The 24,241-nt window shown below is 40.7% G+C and overlaps 1 protein-coding gene across 1 annotated transcript in view; it reads right to left on the bottom strand.

The window, feature by feature from the left end:
* The window catches only part of NTRK2 (neurotrophic receptor tyrosine kinase 2), a 207,050-nt gene that overhangs the window by 51,079 nt on the left and 131,730 nt on the right, over positions 1–24,241 (bottom strand). The window contains exon 14 of the mRNA XM_032214692.1: positions 1,661–1,791. Coding sequence (XP_032070583.1) covers positions 1,661–1,791 — 131 coding nt within the window. The remainder of the gene's footprint in view (positions 1–1,660; positions 1,792–24,241) is intronic.

Here is a 24,241-nt window from a genome sequence, read left to right as displayed (position 1 = left end):
GTCAAAGATCCAATGAATGAAAAGAAAATGTGACAATGCTTGAACATTAACAAAGATATGTTCTGCTTGTTCTGCTACTCCTCAATCTACATTTCCTTTGAATGGACATATCAGTCACAAAGTATTCTGTCTCAACTGGAGAAAATAGAAACCATTTTGCAGAATTGGTGGTCAATGCAACTGACACTTATTCTGGAGTTGGTTTCATCAGACTCCATAACATATCCTTAGTGTGCTTGTTTCTGGATTTCTTCTTACATGAATTGTGCTTGTCTATTTCATCGTTTTATCACAGAGACAACCATGGGGTTAGAAAAACAAAGTGAATCCAAATGAAAGCTATTCTTAGTTTTGAAGTCAAATCCCAGATGTGTAAAAAAAAAGACTTATTTTGTGCATATTTGTTAAATGTATGAAAGCAGTTGAGGAAGAGAAAACGGTTACATACACTGGGGCTGCTCAATCCTTGTATTCTTCTGACAGAAAAAACCAAGGTTGGGCAACTATGGCCCCTTTACGACCTGTGGATTTGAACTCCCAGAACTCCTTAGGTAGCATGGTTGACTCAGGAATTCTGGGAGTTGAAGTCCACAGATCGTAAAGAGGTCATAATTGCTTGCCCCTAGGTAAGAAATACAGCTGTAATAGCATAGACTGTTCCATAACTGAGAATCTCTGGAAAGGATTGGCACTCTCAATTCACAAATAAAGTTTACAAACTTCCTGCATTTACATTTTGTGTTAAATGTACAAAACTAAGACTGGGGACACACAAGTGGTGCATGACTTACTGTTACAAAGATCCTGAAAAGATCACTTATGACCGGTTCTCATATTTATGATCATCGCAGCATTCTCGCTGGCATATGATCAAAATTTGGGCACTTGGGAACCAGCATGTATTTATGATGATTGCGAAATCCCAAAGTCACATGATCACCATTTACAACCTTCCCAAGGAGGCTTCCAACAAGCAATGGTCACTTAACGGCCACATGGTTCGCTTAATAGCTCAGCAAAAAAGGTTGTAAAAGTGGGCACAATTCACTTAACTATTACATTACTTAGTGACAGAAGTTCTGGTCCCTATTGTGGTCATGAGTCAAGGACTATCTGTAGATGCAATGCAATGGGATTCATTGCAGAGTTCATCAAGATTTGCCACAGGGGCCCAGAACATTTTTAAGGCTTCACTTTTCCTCTGTGGGGTGTGCTGGAGGGGACATAATCTCCCAAATGGGTAAGGCCAGGACAAAAAAATTCAACTAGATTTCATTTGTTTGCATGCATCCTTAACACTGCATTGAATTTATTCAACACAAGTAGCAAAAAAATTCTTTATATATTTAATAGTTTTTCAATTCATCACAGTAACTGTTACAGTTACTAGCAGTTGTTAGAGAAACTTGTAGAGCACCAGAATCAAACATGGTGCAGAGTTGTATATAAATCTTGGACTGCAGATTAAAGGTGTCTGCCTTAAAACAACAGCAATTAACACACTTTTGTAAATACATAGAGAAAGAAGTATTACAGTTGAAAACCAAATGCGGATCAATCTAAACAATAATGGGAGTAATATTCTCAGAAAGAAATAGCTTATTCTGGAGAAACAGAAATGCCCGATATATAACACAAGTCTATAGGATTTTTTTTTTACCTTTACAGCAACCAAGATCTTATCCTGCTCATGACAAAGGTTGTAACATTCAGCCAAGAAGACTTTGCCAAAAGCTCCTTCTCCCAGCTCCCTTTTGAGGACGATATTGTGGCGCTTGATATGCTGGACAACTATAATGTAAAAAAATGAGGATCAGTCATCCATTTCTAGTAAGATTTTCAACAGTGGAAACTTATAGCGCATTGAATGAAGTTTGCTATGAGGGTTTTCGAAGTCTATTGAGATGGGTCACAGAAATTGAGATGTCTAGATTTTACCCTTTCTCATGATTAAAAATATTATGATAAAATAAAAAGGATCGGAGCTTATACTGAGCTTTGCAGTATTGCAAAGATAGAAATAATCTTCTACAAACAAATAAATTGTGGCTGTAAATATATTCCAGATAAAATAGCGTTTATATAACTGAAAATGACCCTAAGTATTTTGAATACTCATCCTTCTCTCTCTTGGCACCAATAAAAATAAACATAAATTTTTATTTGATTACAACTACCTTGATTTCTTTATTTTTATTGATAATGTTGAAAGAGCAAAATTGTAATGTTAATAGCTTGAATGTTTTCAAAATGAAAAGATAAAAACCCTTCAGAAATTAGGCCAAGTAGAGAGCAATGCGTATTAATGACTAGAATTGGAGAAGAAATTGATTGGTTACTGATACAATTGAATTTTTTCAAATTGTAATTTTTTTCTCCCACAATTGATAATGGACGAATTGGAACGGCAACACGATGATCTTTTATCTTTTGCAGTGTTGTACTTTGACCAATAAAAGTATCTAAAAATAGCATAGAAGATGGCCTATGAAAATACCTATATTAGGGGAAATTCCGTGCAAAGAAATGCACATATAGAGAACAAATATGCATAAGAATGCATGCTGCAAATAGATGCCAAATCAAAATAGAAACTTTTGTGGTTAGAAAAAAAATACTAATTTCATATCAAATGAAACAGGCAACTTTGTTCATCTTTACAGAGTCTGCAATTTAGTCTGTTTCCAGTGTGACATCTTAGCTAGGCTTCCTACTTCCTGCTCCAAAACAGGCTGCATTCAAATAATTTGTAGTATGACTATAGTAGTATTTTCCTTATTATCTTCTTTATTCTCCCTTTTTATGGTATGATGATGATGATGATGATGATGATTGTTGCTTTGCATGTACACTGAGAGCTTCTGCACTGAAGACAAATTCCTTGTGCTTCTGATCACACTTGGCCAAATAAAGTACCCAATCAATCAATCAATCAATTTCTTACAGCTCCCTGGGCATCTTTTTAGATTTTTTTTAGATTTTATTGGAAATTTATATGCCGCCCTTTTCCCTGAGGGGACTCAGGGCGGCTTACAACAATGAAGGGAAGGGAGTGCAAGACAAGACTTAAAAAGAAAAGAATCGTGATTAAAAGAAAATTAACCATAAAAACACAACATTCACTCAACATTCGGGCGGGGTGAGAGTAATCCTATCCCCAGGCCTGACGGGATAGCCAGTTCTTAAGGGCTGTGCGGAAGGCCTGGACTGTGGTGAGGGTACGGATCTCCACGGGGAGGTTGTTCCATAATGTCGGAGCTGCAACTGAGAAGGCTCTCCTCCGCGTAGTCGCCAGTCGGCATTGACTGGCGGATGGAATTCGGAGGAGGCCTACTCTGTGCGATCTGATGGGACGCAGGGAGGTAATTGGCAGGAGGCGGTCTCTCAAATAGTCAGATCCACTACCATGGAGCGCTTTATAGGTGGTAAGTAAGACCTTGAAGTGCACCCGACGATCAACAGGTAGCCAGCGCAGCTCACGGAGGATTGGTGTTATATGGGCGAACCGTGGTGCGCCCATGATCACTCGCGCGGCCGCGTTCTGGACTAGCTGAAGTCGCCGGATGCTCTTCAAGGGCAGCCCCATGTAGAGCACATTGCAGTATTCCAGCCTAGAGATCACAAGGGCTCGAATGACTGTTGTGAGAGCCTCCCGGTTCAGGTAGGGCCGCAACTGGCGCACCAGGCGAACCTGGGCAAATGCCCCCCTGGTCACAGCCGACAAGTGGTGGTCAAAACTCAGCTGTGGATCCAGGAGGACTCCCAAGTTGCGGACCCTATCTGAGGGGAATAAATTTTGCCCCCCCAGCCTGATTGATGGAACGTTAGCCAAATTTTTGGGAGGAAAACACAACAGCCATTCGGTCTTTTCCGGGTTGAGTACCAGTTTGTTAGCTCTCATCCAGTCTTTAACAGCCTCAAGGCCCCGGTTCATCACGTCCACCGCTTCATTGAGTTGGCACGGGGCGGACAGATACAACTGCGTATCGTCCGCATATTGATGGTACTTAATCCCGTGCCTCCGAATGATCTCGCCCAGCGGTTTCATGTATATGTTAAATAGCAGGGGGGACAGAACCGAGCCCTGCGGCACCCCATAGGTTAGGGGCCTCGGGGACGATCTCTCCCTCCCCACCAACACCGACTGCGACCTGTCCGAGAGGTAGGAGGAGAACCACTGTAAGACAGTGCCGCCCACCCCCACCTCCCGCAGTCGTCGCAGAAGGATACCATGGTCGATGGTATCGAAAGCCGCTGAGAGGTCGAGGAGAACCAGGATGGACGCGTAGCCTCCATCTCTGGCTCTCCAGAGATCATCGGTCAATGCGACCAAAGCGGTTTCAGTGCTGTAACCGGGCCTGAAGCCAGACTGGAAGGGGTCAAGGTAGTTAGCTTCCTCCAAGGTACGCTGAAGCTGTAAGCTGTAATTAACATTACTGGAGCATAAGACCTTATAAACTTTCAAGGTAATTTGCTTATTTCCTTATTCATCAGAATTCATATTCATGTATACCACTATGACAACTTCTAGTAACAAGTACTTAAGAGTATTTGTATTGATATTTAATGGAACATTGCCAAGCCTGTCCAAATTGAGTCTTTCTGAACTCCTTGGGTGGTCAGGGAGGGAAATTTCACAGAGTTGAATGTGCATCGGAAATCTTGCAGAGGTCCTAAACATGTGCTACAACCTGGTCATGCTGGGTTAGGAAAACTGTCACAGAAAGAGTTATTTCCTATCTGCCAAGGACACCAAGGAAAACAAAGCTCATTTGTCTCATGTCACAATCATTTTTAAGTTCCTTTAACAAATATTTCCCTTTATTAACTGGGGGTGGTGATTTCACATAACCCGGGAAGACAAAGTACATCCTCTTTTAATTGAATCCAGCTTTCTCTGTGGCCCTGATCTCTTGCTCTTCTTAAATTAAACTGCCACTTACTCTGTCTGTTTCATTCAACAAGCAGGATAAAGAAGGCATTCCATTCTAACAAATATGATTTACAATTATGGTCAAGGTAAAAAGGGGAGAGATAGAGATAAGAAAAAAGATGGACCAATATTTTTAAAGGAGTTTGTATAATAGGCTGCTAAAGGAACTTATTGCTAATAGACTTAATCTTTGGTTCCACTGGTGTTTTCCTTGAAGTCTCTTTTTTTTTTGAAAATAGATAAGATTTAGGAGAACTAGAGATGCTCCTTGGTTCTATTCTTTTGTTTGGTTTTGCTGTGCCTTCCAGTCATTGTTGTCTCCTGGCTACTGCTCAGCGCCCCTAATTCTACATAACAACTCTGCCTGTTTCATAACCTCTTGAGATGATGAAAAGAGTATATACTAATGCAAAGGATGCTGCAATAATGTGATAAGGAAAGCTAATTTATTTGTTTATTCATAATCATAGCATGATCTTTGTAAAAATGGTTCCAAAATGCAATACCTTATTTAAATTGAATAAGGGAGCCTAATCACAGAGAAAACGAAACCTCCAGTTGTAAACTCAGGCTTTCCAATTTAATTGAGGCTAAGCTTTGCTGAATTAATTTCTATGAAGACCCGAACCAATCTTATACATTGATTTAGCTGGCTTACTTTTCTATAATATTCAGTACCTTCCAGATCTTTTGGGACTTAATTCCCAGAAAGTTGCAGTCACAAAACATCTAGCCCCCACCAGGTAGGGGAAGGCTGATAAACTTTTACTGTTAGTTGCTCCACAATATCTATCCTGTTTCCCCCAAAATAAGACCTTCCTGGATAATACGCCCAATTTGGCTTTTGAGTGCATGCGCTAAAATAAGCCCTTTCCCAAAAATAAACCCTCCCCAAAAATATTGCAACACAGCAGCAGCCATGAAGTGACCACGCTCATCACTTCCTGCACCTCAAAAATAATAAAATCTCCCTGAAAATAAGGCCAAGTACTTATTTCGGGGGTCAGAAGAAACACGGTAGAAACACGGTAGGCAAACATCTTTCTCCTTGACTGGAAGATCTTGACACTGGATCTTTTACACATGTCCTAAGATGAGTGAATAGTAGGTCTTGTGAACTGCTAACTAGGGCATAAAAAACCTTTGCTAGACCAATCCTTGAATACTGCTCACCTGCCTGGAATCCACATTGTATATCAGACATTAATACAATAGAGAAGGTCCAGAGGTATTTCACAAGAAGAGTATTTAACTCATCTGCTCGCAATAAAATACCTTATGCCACAAAGCTTGAAATTTTAAGCCTGGACAACCTCGACCTACACTGCCTATGTTCCGACCTAAGCGTAATACACAAAATTATCTGCTATAACATCCTACCTGTAAATGACTACTTCATCTTCAGCAGCAATAATACATGGGCAAACAATAGATACAAACTCAAAGTAAACCACTCCAAACCCAATTGCAGAAAATACGACTTCAGCAATACAGGGGCCAATGCCTGAAACACTCTACCTGATTCCATTTTTAGTTCCTCAAACTCCCATATCTTTAACCGTAAACTGTCCACCATGGACCTCACACGTTTCCTAAGAGGTCCCTAAGGAGGCGTGCATAAGCACACCAACATGCCTACTGTCCCTGTCCTACTCTCCCCATTGATATGTACTCATTTTATGTGTTCATGGCCATGTTATATTTATTTGTACCAATCCCGTGTGAAAATGTTCATGTCTATACTAATACCTGTTACCTTGTACATGTTGACAATAATAAATATAAATAAATAAATAAATAAATAAATAAATAAATAAATAAATAAATAAATAAATAAATAAATAAATAAATAATAAAGGAGCAGCAGGCTGTAAGTGCAAGATACTGACTTTTCTGCTAAGGGCCAAAGAAAGACCATTTAGCAAAAACACAGACAGGCTGGATTTATTATATAGGAAAGCTAATATTTGCTCCTATGATGCAGTGACAAGGAATCCACCTGAATCTCAACACAGGATAATTTTTAATATGATGTTAAGTTCAATGGCAAGCAGATCACATCCCAATTTTTCTGTGCTAGCTGCTGTTCTTATTCTCTCTCTCTCTTCAAATGCCTCTCTCTTTCTGAGTTGATAATTACAACATTTGATGCCAAGCAGCTGTCACTGAGGAACAGGGGCTGCCCAAATACTTCCGCTGCACAATGCATGCAGGCTTATTGGCTAATTTAGTGCACTATAATGAACTCTCCCACTGGCTTCCTTCCATCCAGAGCATGGAACACAGTGAAACATAGACTACAAGCTTGGACATTTTGTTCCGATGCATTTGAAAGGAGAGGAAACAATTGGGAGAATCTGTACTCACAATTGTCCCTTACGTCCAGCTCACCCTTGTTTAAATAGTGAGCATCCGGAAAACATCCAAAGGTGGCTCTGATTGTCAGAAGGGTAACGGATGTAGCCTTCTGACAGATGTAAGGTGCTGCTGAATAAGTATGCCCATGGCCAACAGGCAATTCACACACTCACATAGGGTGGGGGAGAGAGTGGGGGAGGGAGGGAGAAACTGACTGATTGACTGAATGGTTGTTTCAGCTTTATTCCCACTTTCACTTGCTTAGTCTAATGAATTTGACCTTCAAAATAGCAGGCATCAATCTTTTGGAACTTCTAAATTTACTCTAACTTTTGTCTAGTTCCATAGTTTAAAATCCTTTTTCTCTCCAAGAAGCTTAGTGTAAATACCCCTCCCTTTTTTAAATCCTAAACAAAGAGATAGGAATGAGGCCATGGCTACTCTACAACCTTTTGTTTCCAAAGATATTTTTGAGCATAATCTTCCTCAGCCAGAATCCAACATTCTAACCAATTCTCTATACTGGATGTCATAGTGCCAGCACATTGCCAGCAAGAGACAACAATTATGAAGAAAATCAAGGACCCGGACAACACATATAATAATTGGGGAAAAGCCATACACACATATCTAATGTGGATGAATCAGAGAACCAATCAGCACAAATTCATCCTAGACAGGGCTGGAAATTTTGTTAGGGGGGGAAGAGGTTGATCTAGCCTAGCATCTCTGATTATTCGTCTCCCAACCTCTTAGGCCTTCTACAGTCCTTGAGGGAACTTGAAACGTAAGGCCAATTGCTCTGTTAAAAAGACCAAGATGACATTCTGATTATTTAGGAATCCTTAATTTTGTAGTTTTAGCTAATGCTAAAGAAAGCAACCCATATCAACCATTAGCACCAGTCAATGGTAGTTGTGACACATTTTTAAATGTTCAGTTGACTGAGTTTCATGTTTAATGAATAAAATATAAGAATCATAATCATAATAATCATAACAACAGCACCCAAAAATGTCAATGCCAACTTATACAAAAATGCCACCAAAACACAGAGAGAGAGAGAGAGAGAGAGAGAGAGAGGAGAGAGAGAGAGAGAGAGAGAGAGGAGAGAGAGAGAGAGAGAGAGAGAGATCACAATCCATTTTGAAAACAGTGAAAAAAAGAGTCTTGAGATTTCACAAGGTTGATACTTTATGGTGCAAAGCTATTACAGAATCTAATTGTTCTGCTTTGGATACCATGAAGTGTTCTCCCAGAAGGTAATAATAAAAACTGCCGAGGATGTGTAGAGTCCATGACAATACTGCAGACCCTGGCACTTATATGCCATGTCCTGGATAGAAGAAAGTGAACTTCCAATAATGTTTTGCATTGCATTTGATTGGGGAAGGGGGTGTTTAGAGCTGGTCCAGCTGGTCCTATTGTCCTGCTCTCTATTTTTATCTGTAAGCTGCCCAGAATCATTGTGGAGTGGGGTGGCCTCAACATTTGATTTCAATCAGTTAATCAATCAATCCAAAGTCTCTTGTAGCTATAAGCACCATACAGCTTCATAGGACAGTTCTGAAGAAACCAGAGTGGGTTGTTCCCAGTTCGGCCTGGATTGGACGAACTGGTAGTAGAAGCTGCTGGAGGCTCCACCCACCCACCCGGACAGTTCTGTGCATGCACAGAAGCATCATATGGGAGCGCACCTGAACTGGTAGTAGAAAAATTGGCAACCCACCTCTGGAAGAAACCACTTGAGCAACATGAGCACCCATCCAGTGCCTTGCCCAATTTTAGAGGTTACCAAATGAAATGAGCATAACTTAAGGTCAGGAAAGGAAGAGTTATGTATGTGGAACATATGGCCACTCAGAATAATAATAGGATTGGAAGGGAAGATCTTCTAATCCAAACCCTGCTCTAGCTATAACATTCCGTACAAATTATTGCTCAGTCTCTTCTTGAAAATCTCCAGTGATGGAGCAACCACAACTTCTGGAGGCAAGTTGTTCCACTGATTAATTGTTCTCAGTGTCAGGATGTCAGTAACTGCTATAAAGAAGATTGGAAGTTGCTTGTTTGATTTTGTTTGATTTTTGCTTTGCTTTATAGCTTTTTAAAAAGCTTTTTTCTTTAGACTTATTTCTTTTTATTTATTTATTTTAATTTTAGGAAATATATACAATATATTGCCACCTATTCACACATGGCAACTCAAGGAGGCTTACAGGAATATAAAAATATCATATATAAAACAATAAAACTAATAAAAAAGATTAATCTCAAAATAAAATAATATAATAAACTCCCATCCTCCGCCTTGGCGACAACACATCACATGAAACTTTTCATAGGCTCCATCCTACTATGTATTCCCCTGGCCAGCTGACATAACCAGGTCTTCAGTGCCTTCCGGAAGAGTGTTAGAGTAGGGGCCAGTCTAACCTCTGGGGGAATAATGTTCTAGAGCAGGAGTGTCAAACTCGATTTCATTGAGGGATGTATCAGTGTTGTGTTTGACCTCGAGAGGAGGGGTTGGTGTGGCCACCTATACATCACTCGTGTTAGGGATACCTGTGGTGGCCCAAGAGCTCTGCCAGCAAAAATGGACTGTATTCAGGGTGGCCCTGCAGGTCCATGACCCTTGAGTTTGACACCCCTGTTCTAGAGAAAGGGAGCCATCATGGAGAAAGCCTTTCTTCTGGGTCCCGCCAGGTGTATCTCCCTAAGGGATGGGACCAAAACATTCCTTGCCTCCCTGCTCTGGTGGGTCAGGTAGACATGACTGGCAAGAGACTTCAGATAACCTGGTCCCAAGCCATGAAGGGCTTTAAAGGTGACAACCAGCACCTTGAATTGCAAAGTGAATCGGGAACCAATGCAGCTCCCACAGGAAAGTTGATACATGCGCACACTGAGACCATGCAGGCTGCTGCATTTTGCACCAACTGGAACTTTTCCCCTTTGTTATTTTGCATTTATCTGTTAACTTTGTTAAAAAAAACTATTATAAAGATATGTGGACTTCAACTCCCAAAACTCTGGGGGACTCTGAGAGTTGACGTCTTAAAAGGTTGGGAAACAATGCACTAGGCACAAGGTATAGACAGTGTTTTCGGTGGTATATTACTGAGGTAAATTTTAAACCTAAGGTAAATTTTATGCAAACACTCTTAGAACTCCTCTGACAACAAAAAGGCATGCCTCTAATTTAGCTCAGAATGCAAATGTGTCACAGTGATCCCCATGGAGGTCATTGTTCTCACACACATTTTGCCATCATGAGTTTTTTGTGCCTTTTGGTTACATCCAGTAACACCATTGCTCCTCTGAGATGTTCTGAGTAATTTGGCTCAAAGACGAGTTCTGCAGATCTGATGGTCTCCATGCTTGCTCTGCTGGCCTAGTGCTTTCACTGGCTCCCAATCACTCTGACAGATGTGTTTCCTATAAGGGATATGACACTAATGGCTAATTAGAAAATTAGAAGTCAATGTCTCCTAATATAGGTCAGCTGATCGATCCAGAACTCAGCACATTATACACACACACTAGGGCAACATGGCTAATCTAACAAGTGCTGAAAAGGAAACATCTCCTCTATCCATCTCAGAAATCATCAAAATGAGTTGAATCTTTTACTTGGAAATAATAGATATTACCAAAGATCCACTGGGATAACCAAATCCTTTTACATCAGTACAGTAACTTTATTAGCTCTGAGGGAGAATTTTAATGTCAAGGATTTTTCTAATCTCCTTTTTAAAAAATTCTGCTCATTTAATAGTATTACACAACACCTTATGGAAACAATTTCCATAATTTAACGATCCACCCTATGAAGTATTTATTTTACTTTTGTTCTTATTTTCTTGCACATTCTGAGTGTATGAGTTGAAGTTCTAGAATTATAATGGAAGGAGAAAAGGTTCAGATATAGTTTACAGTGTAACCTAATCCTTGGGAGTCACCAATCCAAGCAATCTGAAGACATAGCCTAGAAAATTAGAAATGATTTTGTAGTTCAAAAGAATAATAAACATTGGTACAGCTGCATGAAACAGTTGAGGACTAATTTTGAATAAAACATTTTTTAAAAAAGATGTTCAAGTATTATAGGTTGCATGGCACAAGCTTAACAATATTTACTCAACAGACATTACTCGCAAGCTAATATTCTGAAAAGTCTATGCTTTTGCATCTGAATTTATTCGGAAGGCTAAAAGATGTGTTTCTTCACATTTATTTCTCTTTTTAGAAGAATAAATTTCATTGAGGAGCTTTTCTTAATCTGGCACTAGACTGACCACCAGATTTCTGATATAAACAATAACATATTCTCACTTTATTCCTGAAGAGGCCCCATACGTGCAATAAGGACATACAGGTGGTCCTTGATCACCTGTGACCACAGTGAGGAACAGAATTTCCATTGCTAACTGAGTGGTGCCTAAGTTTACATTCTATGTTATCATGCGTGTTAAACCAATCATGGTAGATAATTGAATAAAGTGGTTGTTAAGTGAACCCAGCTTGTCGTATTGACTTTGCTTCTCAGAAGCTGGCTAGGAAGGTAACTAATGATAACCATATTACTCCAGGACACTGCAAGCATTGCAAATATGTGCCAGTTGTCAAGTGCCCGATTTTGATCATGTGACTGTGAGGATGCTTTGATGGTTGTAAGTCAAGGACTATCTATACAGTAGTTAGTAAAATGATTTTTGGAAAGTGATGCAAGATTAGTCCGGATCCAAAGCATACTCTGGATGAAAGCCACAAAGGTACAAATAGCAATAGCCGTTAGACTTATATACCATTTCACAGTGCTTTAGAGTCCTTTCTAAGCATTTTACAGAGTCTGCACATTGCCCCCAACCATTTGGGTCCTCATTTTATCAACCTCGGAAGGATGGAAGGCTGAGTCAACATTGAGCCTGGTGAGATTCGAACTGCCAAACTGCAGGCAGCAATCAGTCAGCAGAAGTAGCCTGCAGTAGTGCACTCTAACCACTGCTCCACTGCAGCTCAAATAAAGATGCCTTGTCTTCAGAATACATGTCAATAAGGCAATGAGTGATTATTATATAAGAAGTCTTCCTTCTGAATGTTAATAAACTTGAGTTTTTAAAAATGATTAGCTCGAACATGTTTATTCATTTAGCTAACCTTTAAATGATCCTTTGCAATCAATACATTTTATTAGGATGCCATTGACTACAATTAAGGTTCTTCTAACCATGTGTTTAAAGAGAAATCAGACAATTAACCAATTTTTGATTATTGATCCTGAGACTGCAGAATTTTCATTACATTTGGTTGAGAGATCAAACACCATAGGTATTACACATACTAAAAATAACAATATGTGATGTACTACAACTATATGTCAGAACTTCCTAAGCACTCTGATCTTCATTAACTCAGAATTAAATTGCATTATATCCAAATGAACTAGACACAACCAGTCCCATTGTCACAAAAAATGATGGAAAGAGAATAAAGATAGATGACTTGAAAGCTGTATGGAAGACTACAGCTGACAATGATGACTGGGCTTCAGAAACTATTTATGGATATGCATCTATGAACTGGTTTCTTACACTCATTGATTATGCATCTATCCAGATTATGGAAGCAATCTCACCTCACACATAGTATGTCTCCGCCAAATTCCTTTACTGTCAAAGTAGATGCAGGTGCTTCATCTGATGCCAAAACAGGTAGAATGAGCTGAACAGGTGACTTCACAATTAAAGAAATGCAGTTAGAAAGATAACCAGTTTTTCTTCATGATAGTCTCTTTGATACACAGAGTGTAATGGGCCATTAGTGAATAGCACGATTCTGGAGTTTTGTCTGGGCATCAAAAAATGACAGAAAAGGGGGTGCCTCTTCCAAAAGTTGCATCTATGTGGAAGTGGGAAGTCCAGTACACAGAGCTGGACAGTGGGGAAAGGTTGAACCCATGTGGCAACTTGGCACAAGCTTCTGCAACCTGGAAGAAAGCTGTTGTCGCTTCTTTCACACTTGTAAAATACGGGCAGATCAGAAGGAGGCACTGATATCTGGTCAGATCACAGGAAATGATCAGGGAGAAAACCGTACCCTTTAGATGCATCTTAGAAGCAAAGTCATAAAAGCTAGTTACAGTGAACAAGGCTGTATAGTAGAGGTTAAAAAATAAGAAGCTGAAGGTCATCCAAGAGATGAAATAATGTTTCCAATGTGGTTGAGCAGTTGGGAAAAAGATGAGCAATCTTTGTTTGTTGGATTTATATGCCGCCTTTCTCCCAAAGGACTCAGGGTGGCGTACAACATTAAAAAAAACACATATTACAAAAGTTAAAAAGGAAATTAAATAAAGTATCCAAAAACAAACCCAATTAATATTAACAATACAATTTTAAAAATTAGATTAAAATTAACAATTAATCAGTTATTTTATTCAGGTCAGGCCAGCTTTCTGGAAAAGCCAACTTTTTAGGCCACGTTGGAAGGACTGGAGGCCGGGATTATATGAAGCTCCGGGGGTAGCTCATTCCAGAGGGAAGGTGCTCCCACAGAGAAGGCTCTCCCCCCTGGGGGTCACTAGCCGACACTGTCTGGCTGACGGCACCCTGAGGAGGCCAACTCTGTGGGATCGCACTAGACGGTGGGAGGCTACCGGTGGCAGTAGGTGGTCTCGCAGGTATCCTGGTCCTAAGCCATGGATCGCTTTAAAGATCATAATTAACACCTTGAATCACACCCGGAAGACAACCAGCAACCAGTGCAGGCCGCCTAAAAGGGGTGTAACATGGGAGCACCTAGGTACCCCCATTATAACCCACGCGGCCGCATTCTGGACCAGCTGAAGCCTCTGGGTGCTCTTCAAGGGCAGCCCCGTGTAGAGAGTGTTACAGTAGTCCAGGCGAGAAAGGACAAAGGCATGTGTGGCTGTGCACAGAGCATCCCGATCCAGAAAGGGGCACAACTGATGTACCAGGTGAACCTGGTAAAAGGCTCCCCTGGTCACAGCCATCAGATGTTCTTTTAAACTAAGCCGTGTATCCAGGAGGACACCCAGATTGCAGGCCCTCTCTGAGGGGGCTAAAAGATGCACAAATCGGGATGATGGAAACCACAACCACTCAGTCTTGGAGGGATTGAGCTTGAGCCTGTTCCTCCCCATCCAGATCCGCGTCAGCTTCCCCAGATTGTGGGCAATCAAATGTTTTGATTCAAGTAGAAGACCTCAACTGGTTTTGAAAATAAAGAAACATCTGTGTAAGAAACAACTTTGTTCAATGAAAATAGTGATTGGGATAATCCTTTATAAATCACACAGTTCTCCAACTCAGCAAACAAATATATGGCTATCAAACCCCCTACTTTCTGTGAGAAGAAGTGAATCAGCGGGTAGCAATGGGAATCAAATTATTTCAGACTTAACATGATGAGAACAAGGGGTTCCAGGCTTGAAACATAAGGAATGATGGATGATAGAAATGCACAAGGCCTTCATGAAATGCTTTATCGGCAATTTTTAAAAATAGAGAAGTAGTTCCTGACAAAGGAAACAAGAAAATACCACAAGTTATTACTTTATAGAAAAGACAACAAATCTTGTTGTTTCAGGTGCAGCAGAAAAGCCAAGATAAGATGGATCTGATATGGGATGGGATTAAATTGTTGTTTCCAGGTGAATTCTTCAAATTATTTCTCTTCGGCCACATAGGGAGCCCTTGTGAAATATAATCCTTTTTGCTCGCTCTCAAAAGGATTTGGGAACCAAATCTTCAAAGCTGTAAGGCAAAGGAAATTGAGATCTGCAAGGAAAACTTCCTCTTGATGGATAGAAAATTTGTTGGATGAGCTTACAAGGCAGAGATATTCCCTGAAGGTGGGGGTGGGGAAGCATCATAGAGAGGAGATAGTTGCACATTCAATGTTGAGAGAGATTCTGATTTTGGACACTTGAGCGTTGCTTACTTATTAACCCAAAGAACAAGCTCTTCACCTGTTCACACAAAGGTCATGGCTAAGGGACTGAAAAAGTTTCTGCTTTAATAGGATGGAAGATGAACATAGAACAAAGAATAATAGAATTGGAAGGGACCTTGGAGGTTTTCTAGTCCAATGAATAAATGGATGTTCGGTCTTTTTTTGAAGGTCTTCAGTGATGGTGTACCTAGAACCTCTGAAGGCAAATTATTCCATCGGTTAATTGTTCTCACCATTAGGAAATTTCTCCTTAGTTCTAGGTGGCGTCACTCCTTGGTTAGTTTCCAACCATTGTTTCTTGTTTATACAAAATTATATCTGAAGTAATTGAAGTATAGTCCGATTGTTGAAATTTCAGTAGCCTTATTCCCCTCTTTTTCCCCAATAAATCTACTTTTGGTTTTATTCAGCAATCAACAGTACAAAGGATAGGCAGTTCCAATATTCACTGTATCCACTCTGAATCCATGGTTGCCAAAACCACAAAAGTGTGATAAGAAAGCATTTGAAAAAAATCTTTGTCAATCTTCATCCGACTCTCGACAGCAATCAGAGGAAATATGAAACAGGGGTCCATTTTAAGAGAAAATGAAAGCATCACCCAAGACCCTGAAGATTTATTCTGCTCTCCTGGGGGGAAAAATGAGGATTTTTCTGTTGCCCCGTAATGCAAATAAATCAGTTGTCCTCCTTGGATTTCAGAAGGTACGTTTCTGATGCAATATTTGGTTGAGACCATTTCCAGGTTTGCAACATAATATGGACAGTTTGACCATACAGACAGTCTTGGAAAGTTAAAGTTGCTCTTCACACTTTCAGTGTTTTACATCTTTGGTGCAGAGGACACAAAGTTGTGTTCCCTACTATAATGAAGACATGCTTCATAGAAAGTCATAAAGGGAACATCTCCAGAAAGATTATATGAGAACAGCTACCGGTGGAGGGATTCCTAAATATAGGGTGGAATGGAGAAGGAGAGATGTCACATCCAAGTTCAGAAAAGTGGAGTGGATGGCCCATACCTGGAGGGGGGCACATTCAGATAAATGAAACAGACATTTGAAGGAGCAGTTTCCCTAGAGCCCAGCAGTTTTAGGATGGTGTCAATTTGTTAAAGAGGAAATACTGCATGGAAACACCCAAAGTACACACTGGCACCAAACAGAGTTTCTCCTCTATTAGTATCTACACTTGCCTATACGAATTGGGTAATCTTTGAGGAAGAAGACGGGTGTTCTCATAATTAATCCATGGGCTGAGAGATTCTAGGAGCAGAATAGGTTTTGGTGAGAATATATGACTGGGAAGCAGACATTTAAATAAGGAAACAAAATGATGCTTTGGAGACATAGAACCAATTACATGTGTTATATATTTAAATAAAAGGCTTGGGGTCAGGGGTGGAATCCTACTGGTTTAGCAACCGGTTCACTTTGCGTGTGCTTCACACCAGGACATGCGCTAAGCCTGTGTGTGCACAGTTTGGAGAATACTTACCTTCCAGATTGCTGCTTGGGAAGGAAAACAGCTGAAGGGCAGTAATCCACTCTGCCATGTGACTCAGCTGAGAAGATAAGTAGGTAAAGCGCAGGGGTGGATGGGTGGGCGGATGGGCCCACTTGTTTGTGGGAGTGAACTGGTTCACTCCCAGTTGATCTTCAGAACTACAAGTTTGTCTAAACCGGTCTGAACCAGTAGAATCCCACCCCTGCTTGGGGTCCTTGGTAACCCATAAAGCAAAATGTTACAATGGTAAGTAAATTAATCTGTTGTGAAACAAAGGAAGGGGTAATTATACTGGATACACTGAAGCTTGCATCCTGCAAATTATTGGGGTAAAACATATTCCTGTCTGTCTTGAAATGACTTTCTCATAAATGGTTAATATAGTGAAGATCCAACGCTAATCTGAATCCATGCTGATATAGCTTTGAAGATACATTTGAAGATGCAGGAAGGCTTGATGCAGTCCAGAACTTACTAGGGTAACTTTGTAAAAAAATAAGTAGAACCTGAAGATTTAAGGTAGTTCATTTACCTTGAAAGAGCGGCTGTTCTATTGTGAGAGCCTGAAGCCATAGGACAGCTTGCTATTCCATTTGAAACAGTTGGGACATGAATAAGGCCATGGACGGTAGCAGGCTGGATACAACATGAAGTTGTTGCAGCTCCACTGTTTTATAAAATTCTAAACACTATTCAGAGTGGTATCTTTCTAGCTGCTTGAGTAATCTATCTTCACTGAAGGGAAATTCCTCAGGAACAGCCTTAGCTTTCAGCAAAATGGAGCCAGCTCTGATAATGTACAGTGATGGAAGATGCTATCATTTTGCTGAGTCAGCTGTATGACAAAGTGTGTTTAATTCCCACTTGGATGCTTTTGTTTGAGGGGAAAAAATGGATAGAGGGATATACCCTCCTACCAAAAATGTTTCTTTTGCCATCTTGTTGATAATATGGCGGGAAAGAGCTCCTGAAGAGTATAATCTGCCCTCCTTTGTTTACCGACATAAAATACTGTTGACAGTGGAAAACTAATTATTATAGTAGAGACAGCACCAAGTTAGGACATGGATGCTGGAATATGAAAACAGCACTTTTTTTAACTTCATAAAAGTAAAAGTTCAGTGTGGTGAGAAGTCAATGGTATAGAACAGTGATGGCTAACCTTTTTGACATTGCATGTCGAAAGCACATGCGCACACACAAACACGCCCACAATAAAATGTGTGAATGACCCCACCACACACCCCATCTCCCATGTATGCCCAGGTGACCCCACTGCTCTTCCCCATCTCCGCACATATGCCTGCTCCTCCTGTGCATGCGCCCCCTGCCCATGCATGAGCAAACCCCCGTGCATCTGTGTGCATCTCCTGCATGCGCCCCACCCCCCGCACATGCGCACCAGAGACCTAAAAACCAGATAGCTGGCAGGAGGCATGCACGCATGTGCAGTGGAGCTGAGCTGGGGCGAGGGCTCTGCGTGCCACCTATGGCATGCATGCCATAGGATCGCCATCATGGTTATTGAAGTTAACTCAACCCAGGAATGTCTGATTGTCCTCAGCAAGAATGGACAAGACTGTCCTCTCAGCCATTTATTCCCTGTATGAACAGTGCCTTCTTCAGAAAGCTGGATATTTGGTCTCTTTCTGAGCATCAACTGATTAGCATCCCCTCTTTCTGGTCAAGAAATTAAACACCTCTTTGGCCCAGTAATCTTTTAAGGAATTAAACCAGTGATACTTGAAACAATCAGTTTGTAAATCTAGAAAAAGAGGGGGCCTGAACTTTCTAAGCTATTATCACCACATTGTAGAAAGCTTTGTTTTCTGGCCCTTTCTCCAACAGACAAGATTTGGACAGATTCTGTAAAGTAAATTACTGTTGTTAATGACAAAGTGGATATTTATTATTTACCTATCATCTCAGATCTGATCCAGAATGGGGAAGCTGGATAATTCTTTTTTGTTTTGTTTTTTAAAATAAAAGCTAGATCACTGGCACAACATGATCCTGGCATGATCCTAAAACTGTTGTGTGAAGTGAAGATCAGCAAATCACAGCTTGCAAGCCGGATATCAAAATTCTCCACTGGGCTTATCAGCAATGACAGGAGCCTAGAATCACTGTACTTTCTGCTTTGAAACAACAGCAACACTATTCACAATTCTCTTGTGCAATATCCAGAAAGCAGTCATCTGTTGATAAGAGTTAGCAACAGAGGGAAATGGGAATGCTGTAGCTCTACTGACCATCTTGAGTGGGCTTGCTGGAAGCACATGCTGCATAGAGGTTCTTCAGCTTTTAGTCCAGGTGGATTTAAATACGCATGAAGACAGGGCTGTCTCTGGAATGAAACATTTGGAGGACCTCTCTGAGTTAATCACTGGCTCTACGTATACCCTATGCATACATTTCATCTGCTTTTTGCTATTAGGTTGCAGAGCATTTTCAAGGTAGAGGTCACCTTTTCATTCATTATGTTGAAAATAAAAATATTACTTGACTGAGTTGAGATTCGGTGAGGCACCATATCTTTTCAGAGGCAGGGGGACTATGGAGGAAACAGATTGCCAATATACATTCCAATCTGGATTCAGGCTAACTTAGTACAGAACTGAAAACCCATTGGTCTCTTTTGGAACTGGAAAAGGGCATGTGTCCCTCTTGAATTTTTCAGAAATTTTCAATATCATTAGTTCATCCTATTTCTCTGGCCTATTTTAGATTTAGATTTTAGATTTTAGATTTTATTGAACATTTATATGCCGCCCTTTTCCCTGAGGGGACTCAGGGCGGCTTACAACAATGGGGGGAAGGGAGTGCAAGACAAGACTTAAAAGAAAAAGAAACGTGAATAAAAGAAATTAACCATAAAAACACAACATTCACTCAACATTCGGGCGGGGTGAGAATAATCCTATCCCCAGGCCTGACGGGATAGCCAGATCTTGAGGGCTGTGCGGAAGGCCTGGACTGTGGTGAGGGTACGGATCTCCACGGGGAGGTTGTTCCATAGTGTCGGAGCTGCAACTGAGAAGGCTCTCCTCCGTGTAGTCGCCAGTCGGCACTGACTGGCGGATGGAATTCGGAGGAGGCCTACTCTGTGCGATCTGATGGGACGCAGGGAGGTAATTGGCAGGAGGCGGTCTCTCAAATAGCCAGATCCACTACCATGGAGCGCTTTATAGGTGGTAAGTAAGACCTTGAAGTGCACCCGACGATCAACAGGTAGCCAGCGCAGCTCACGGAGGATCGGTGTTATATGGGCGAACCGTGGTGCGCCCATGATCACTCGCGCGGCCGCGTTCTGAACTAGCTGAAGTCGCCGGATGCTCTTCAAGGGCAGCCCCATGTAGAGCACATTGCAGTATTCCAGCCTAGATTTTCTGTCTGTATACTGAGGAAAGTAGTTGTATGTATAATATGTATTTATGTATTTGTTTGTATCATGCCTTTATTATTTTTACGAATAGCACAAGGTAGTCAAAATATCCAACATACCTTCCTCCTCCTATTTTTTCCTACAAAAACGACAACCCTATGAGCAGTGATGAAATTTTTAAAAAATTACTACCGGTTCTGTGGGCATGACTTGGTGGGTGGAGCAGGAGAAGGATACTGCAAAATCTCCATTCCCTCCCCACTCCTGGGGGAAGGATATTGCAAAATCTCCATTCCCACCCCACTCTGGGGCCAGCCAGAGATGGTATTTGCCAGTTCTCCGAACTACTCAAAATTTCCACTACTGATTCTCCAGAACCTGCTGAATTTCACCCCTGCCTATGAACAATGGTTGAACAATTAATGACTGGTTCAAGGTCACCCAGCTGGCTTTCATGTCTAAGGCAGGACATAATAGTTAAGTTCTCAAAATATGGTGCTAGGGAATATCTATTCAACACACCCATGCACACACTCATCCCCGAAATAACCAGTTCAGGTTTTTTTTTCAGGGTTTGTTTGTTTTTTAAAGTAGGAATATACCATTCCTTAAACTGGGAATCCCATTTCCACTTTTAAACCCCAGAGGAGGAGAAATTGGAGAAATAAGCATTACTGAATTGTCCTCTGGAAATTTATGACACTTTTCTGGTAAAGAAGTTATTTTTCCAGTTTTGACTGATTCACCAACAGAAAATATTTCTAGATCATTCTGATATGATCAAGCTGACTCATTCTTCTGGCTTTTAGTTAATAATAATCTTTTCTATGAGGGCTATTCTGGAAAAGCACTAAGAAGCTACAGTTCCTCCAAAATGTGATGGGATTTGTGGGTGACTCCAGAAGATATTATAATGACAAGCATTTTAACATTTTAGCACTGTCCTTGGGAAGCAGACTTCATACACTAGTACTTCCTAACATAAAGTAGAACACCATTGAAATGAAACACTACAATAAAAGCAGCAGATTGAGAAAAAAATATACCTGAAGAGTAGGAGTCTAAAAATCAAGCTATGTATTAAAATGATTAAAATGCCTGGGTGGAAGAAGGAAATCCTTGCCGGGCACCAAAAAGAAAATAGTGTCGGGTATAGCTCACAAGGAAGGGCTTCCAGAGATGAGGGGGTATTCAATCATCTTTATCTCCACATGGGTGGTTCAACCAGGAGTCTCCATGCGGCCCATCCATCATGCCAGGTAAGTGCAGGGCCCATGCAGAGGCTCATGGTGGGGGGGGGGAATGGGCCTACCGGAGGTTCCCAAACTCTGGAAAGGGCTTTCCAGCCTCCAGTGGGCCTCCAGAGCCAGGGGGAAGCAGAGCTCGAGGAAAGCTTCTGGAGCCTGGGGAGGGGAAAAAATGTTGCCACCCCACCATGGTGCAGCAAGCCAACTAGGCCATGCCCATCATGGCCATGACTACCCAGCAAACCCATTGCTGCAATTTTTGAAGCCCATCTCTGCTAACAGCATTTGTACCTTGTCCAGATTGAACTTCAGTTTCTTGACCCTCATCTAGTTCATTATTGTGGCCAGGCACTAATTCGTCATTTCTACTCTCTGATCAGAATCTGATGAAAAGGAGAAATAGAGTTTAATGTCATCAGCATACTGATGATGTCACTCTAAATCTCTGAATGATTTCGCTCAGTAATTTCATATAAATTTTAAACAGCATGGAGAAGAAAAGTGAGCCTTGAAGAACTCCACAATATAAACACCACAGAGTAAAGCAGAAATTCCCTAGTGCCTCACAGAAAAGGCTATCCAGCTCTGAGTGGGATTACCACAAAGCTGTGTCAACAAATCCTTTGTTCAGAAAATATTTCATTTGTTATTGAAGGATGGCACTGAAGACTGCTCAGAAACTCAGACAAAATTAATAAGATCATAACATTCCTTCCTTCCCAGGAAAACTCACCCTAGAGCGTGACCATCACTGCCCTATACCATTTCAGACAACTGTCTGAAGATGTTATCCAACATGTTCTTGAAAACTTCCAGTGTTCCAGTGTTGGAGCATTTACAACTTCTGGAGGCAAGTTGTTCCACTGATTAATTGTTCTAACTGTCAGGAAATTTCTCCTCGGTTCTAATCATAAGAGAAAAGTTATTCATATCTCCCAAGTCCTGCACTTTTTTCCCCATGAGTGGCAACACAATGGCCTCTTTTTAAGGGTCATATACAGACAAATGTATACATTTCTTGCCCAGCAGAGCACAGCCCATTCCCTTAGATCAGGAGTGTGCATCTATGGCAACTGTGCTGGCTCAGAAATTCTGGGAGTTGAAATCCACAAGTTGTAAAGTTTTGCTATAGTTCCCCATCCCTGCCTTAGATATAATAAACAAGGGAACCAGGGGAAAGAAAACAGCTGAGTGTACGAACTGTACCAAGCATCTTTGATCACATCCTCAAACTGAGAATAGAAAGCCATCCAAAAGAATTGGACCTGATACTACCATAGCCCTTTGCAAACTGGCCTCCCCAAATTGTAAGGATTAAGGCATGATGACTCCAGGCAATAGGTTACACAAAACTTACTAAGAATTATGTTTGATTTGTTTATGGCTGGATATTAGAAGCCACGACTTGCTTGGAAAACCATATCTATCTATCTATCTATCTATCTATCTATCTATCTATCTATCTATCTATCTATCTAATTTTTATGCTACCCATTGTCCTACAAGGTGACTAAAAACCATGTTAAAAGACCCACACCATAGTTCTTATTGAAACTCTATCCATTGCTCATTTCTTTTTAAGTAATACTCAAGATGCTGGCTTTCTAAAACAGCTTTTGCTGTGTGTGAATTTTTTTTCCAATTGGTTCCAAATAAATGAGATAAATTCATAATAAACTTTAGTCAGAATAAAAAGGTATACAGCATACCTGCTGTGCATCAAAGAAAGTCTCCAGACCTCAGTTGATTTGCTGCTTTAATCAGATTTTTCTCCTATTTTCCTGGTTAAGCGTTTCAGCGACGATTACTTTAAATTAATTTATCTTAAGACGGCCTAGAGCACCTGTTTACCAACTGGCTAAACATCTCTTGAAAAAGAGCTTTTTAGTAGGTCTATTGGCTGCTCAGTGAGAAATTGTCCATTATATTTGTGCATGCAAATGCCAAATCCAGTCTAAACATCTGGATGACTGTGCAAGCAATCGTAATATTATATTTAATTTATAAGCCTCCCAACTCTCAGTGACTCCAGGTATTTAATTCCTTTTTATTGGGCATCCTAACTCTCACCAGGCTATGTGCTTGTTTAACTAGAAGAGATGTTTGAATAGTATGCATGGATTTTCAATGTGTTCTTTTCAACACACCCACCTCTCAAACTAGGTATGAAATAATAACAAAAGTTCGATTGTGCCTAACTCCATTTCCTCTTCCCTATATTCACATGGAAAAATCTATATATCATGGGGGCTTAATTATCTGATGTATGCGTGCAAATATTAATAGCACAAGGATGGATTTGGAAAAGACTTTTTAAAATATCAGATGCATTTGAACTACAGGTAGTCCTTGCATTCAACCAGGACATTCAGCGACTGTTCAAAATTACAACAGTGCTAAAAAGGAGATTTATGACTGAAATTGTGGCTGTTGCAATGTCCCTGATGTCACATAATTGTGATTTGGGTACTTGGCAACTAGCTTGCATTTATGGTAGTCCCAGTGTCTTACAGTCACATGGTCACCATTTGCAATATTCTCAGCCATCTTCTGACAAGGTCAATGAGGAAGCCATCAGGGAGTGGCAAGGCATATGACATCACACCTAATGATCTATTGTGATTCACTTAATGACTGCAGCAAGAACTGGCAACACTGATGTCATAAATCAGCACAGCCAAGCTTCACAACCATACCACTTAGCAATAGAATTGCCAGTTACCTAATGAGGTCAGGTTTACTTTTGAAGTGTGGAAAATGCAGCTTATCAACTTGAAAATATATAAACCACCAGCTCAATTCCATCCATGGGGACACAGAGGTAAAGTTGAGGTC

The sequence above is a fragment of the Thamnophis elegans genome, chromosome 3 (genome assembly GCF_009769535.1).
Source record: "Thamnophis elegans isolate rThaEle1 chromosome 3, rThaEle1.pri, whole genome shotgun sequence".
NCBI classification, from domain to species: Eukaryota; Metazoa; Chordata; class Lepidosauria; order Squamata; family Colubridae; genus Thamnophis; species Thamnophis elegans.
This window is presented reverse-complemented; position numbering and strand designations above follow the sequence as displayed.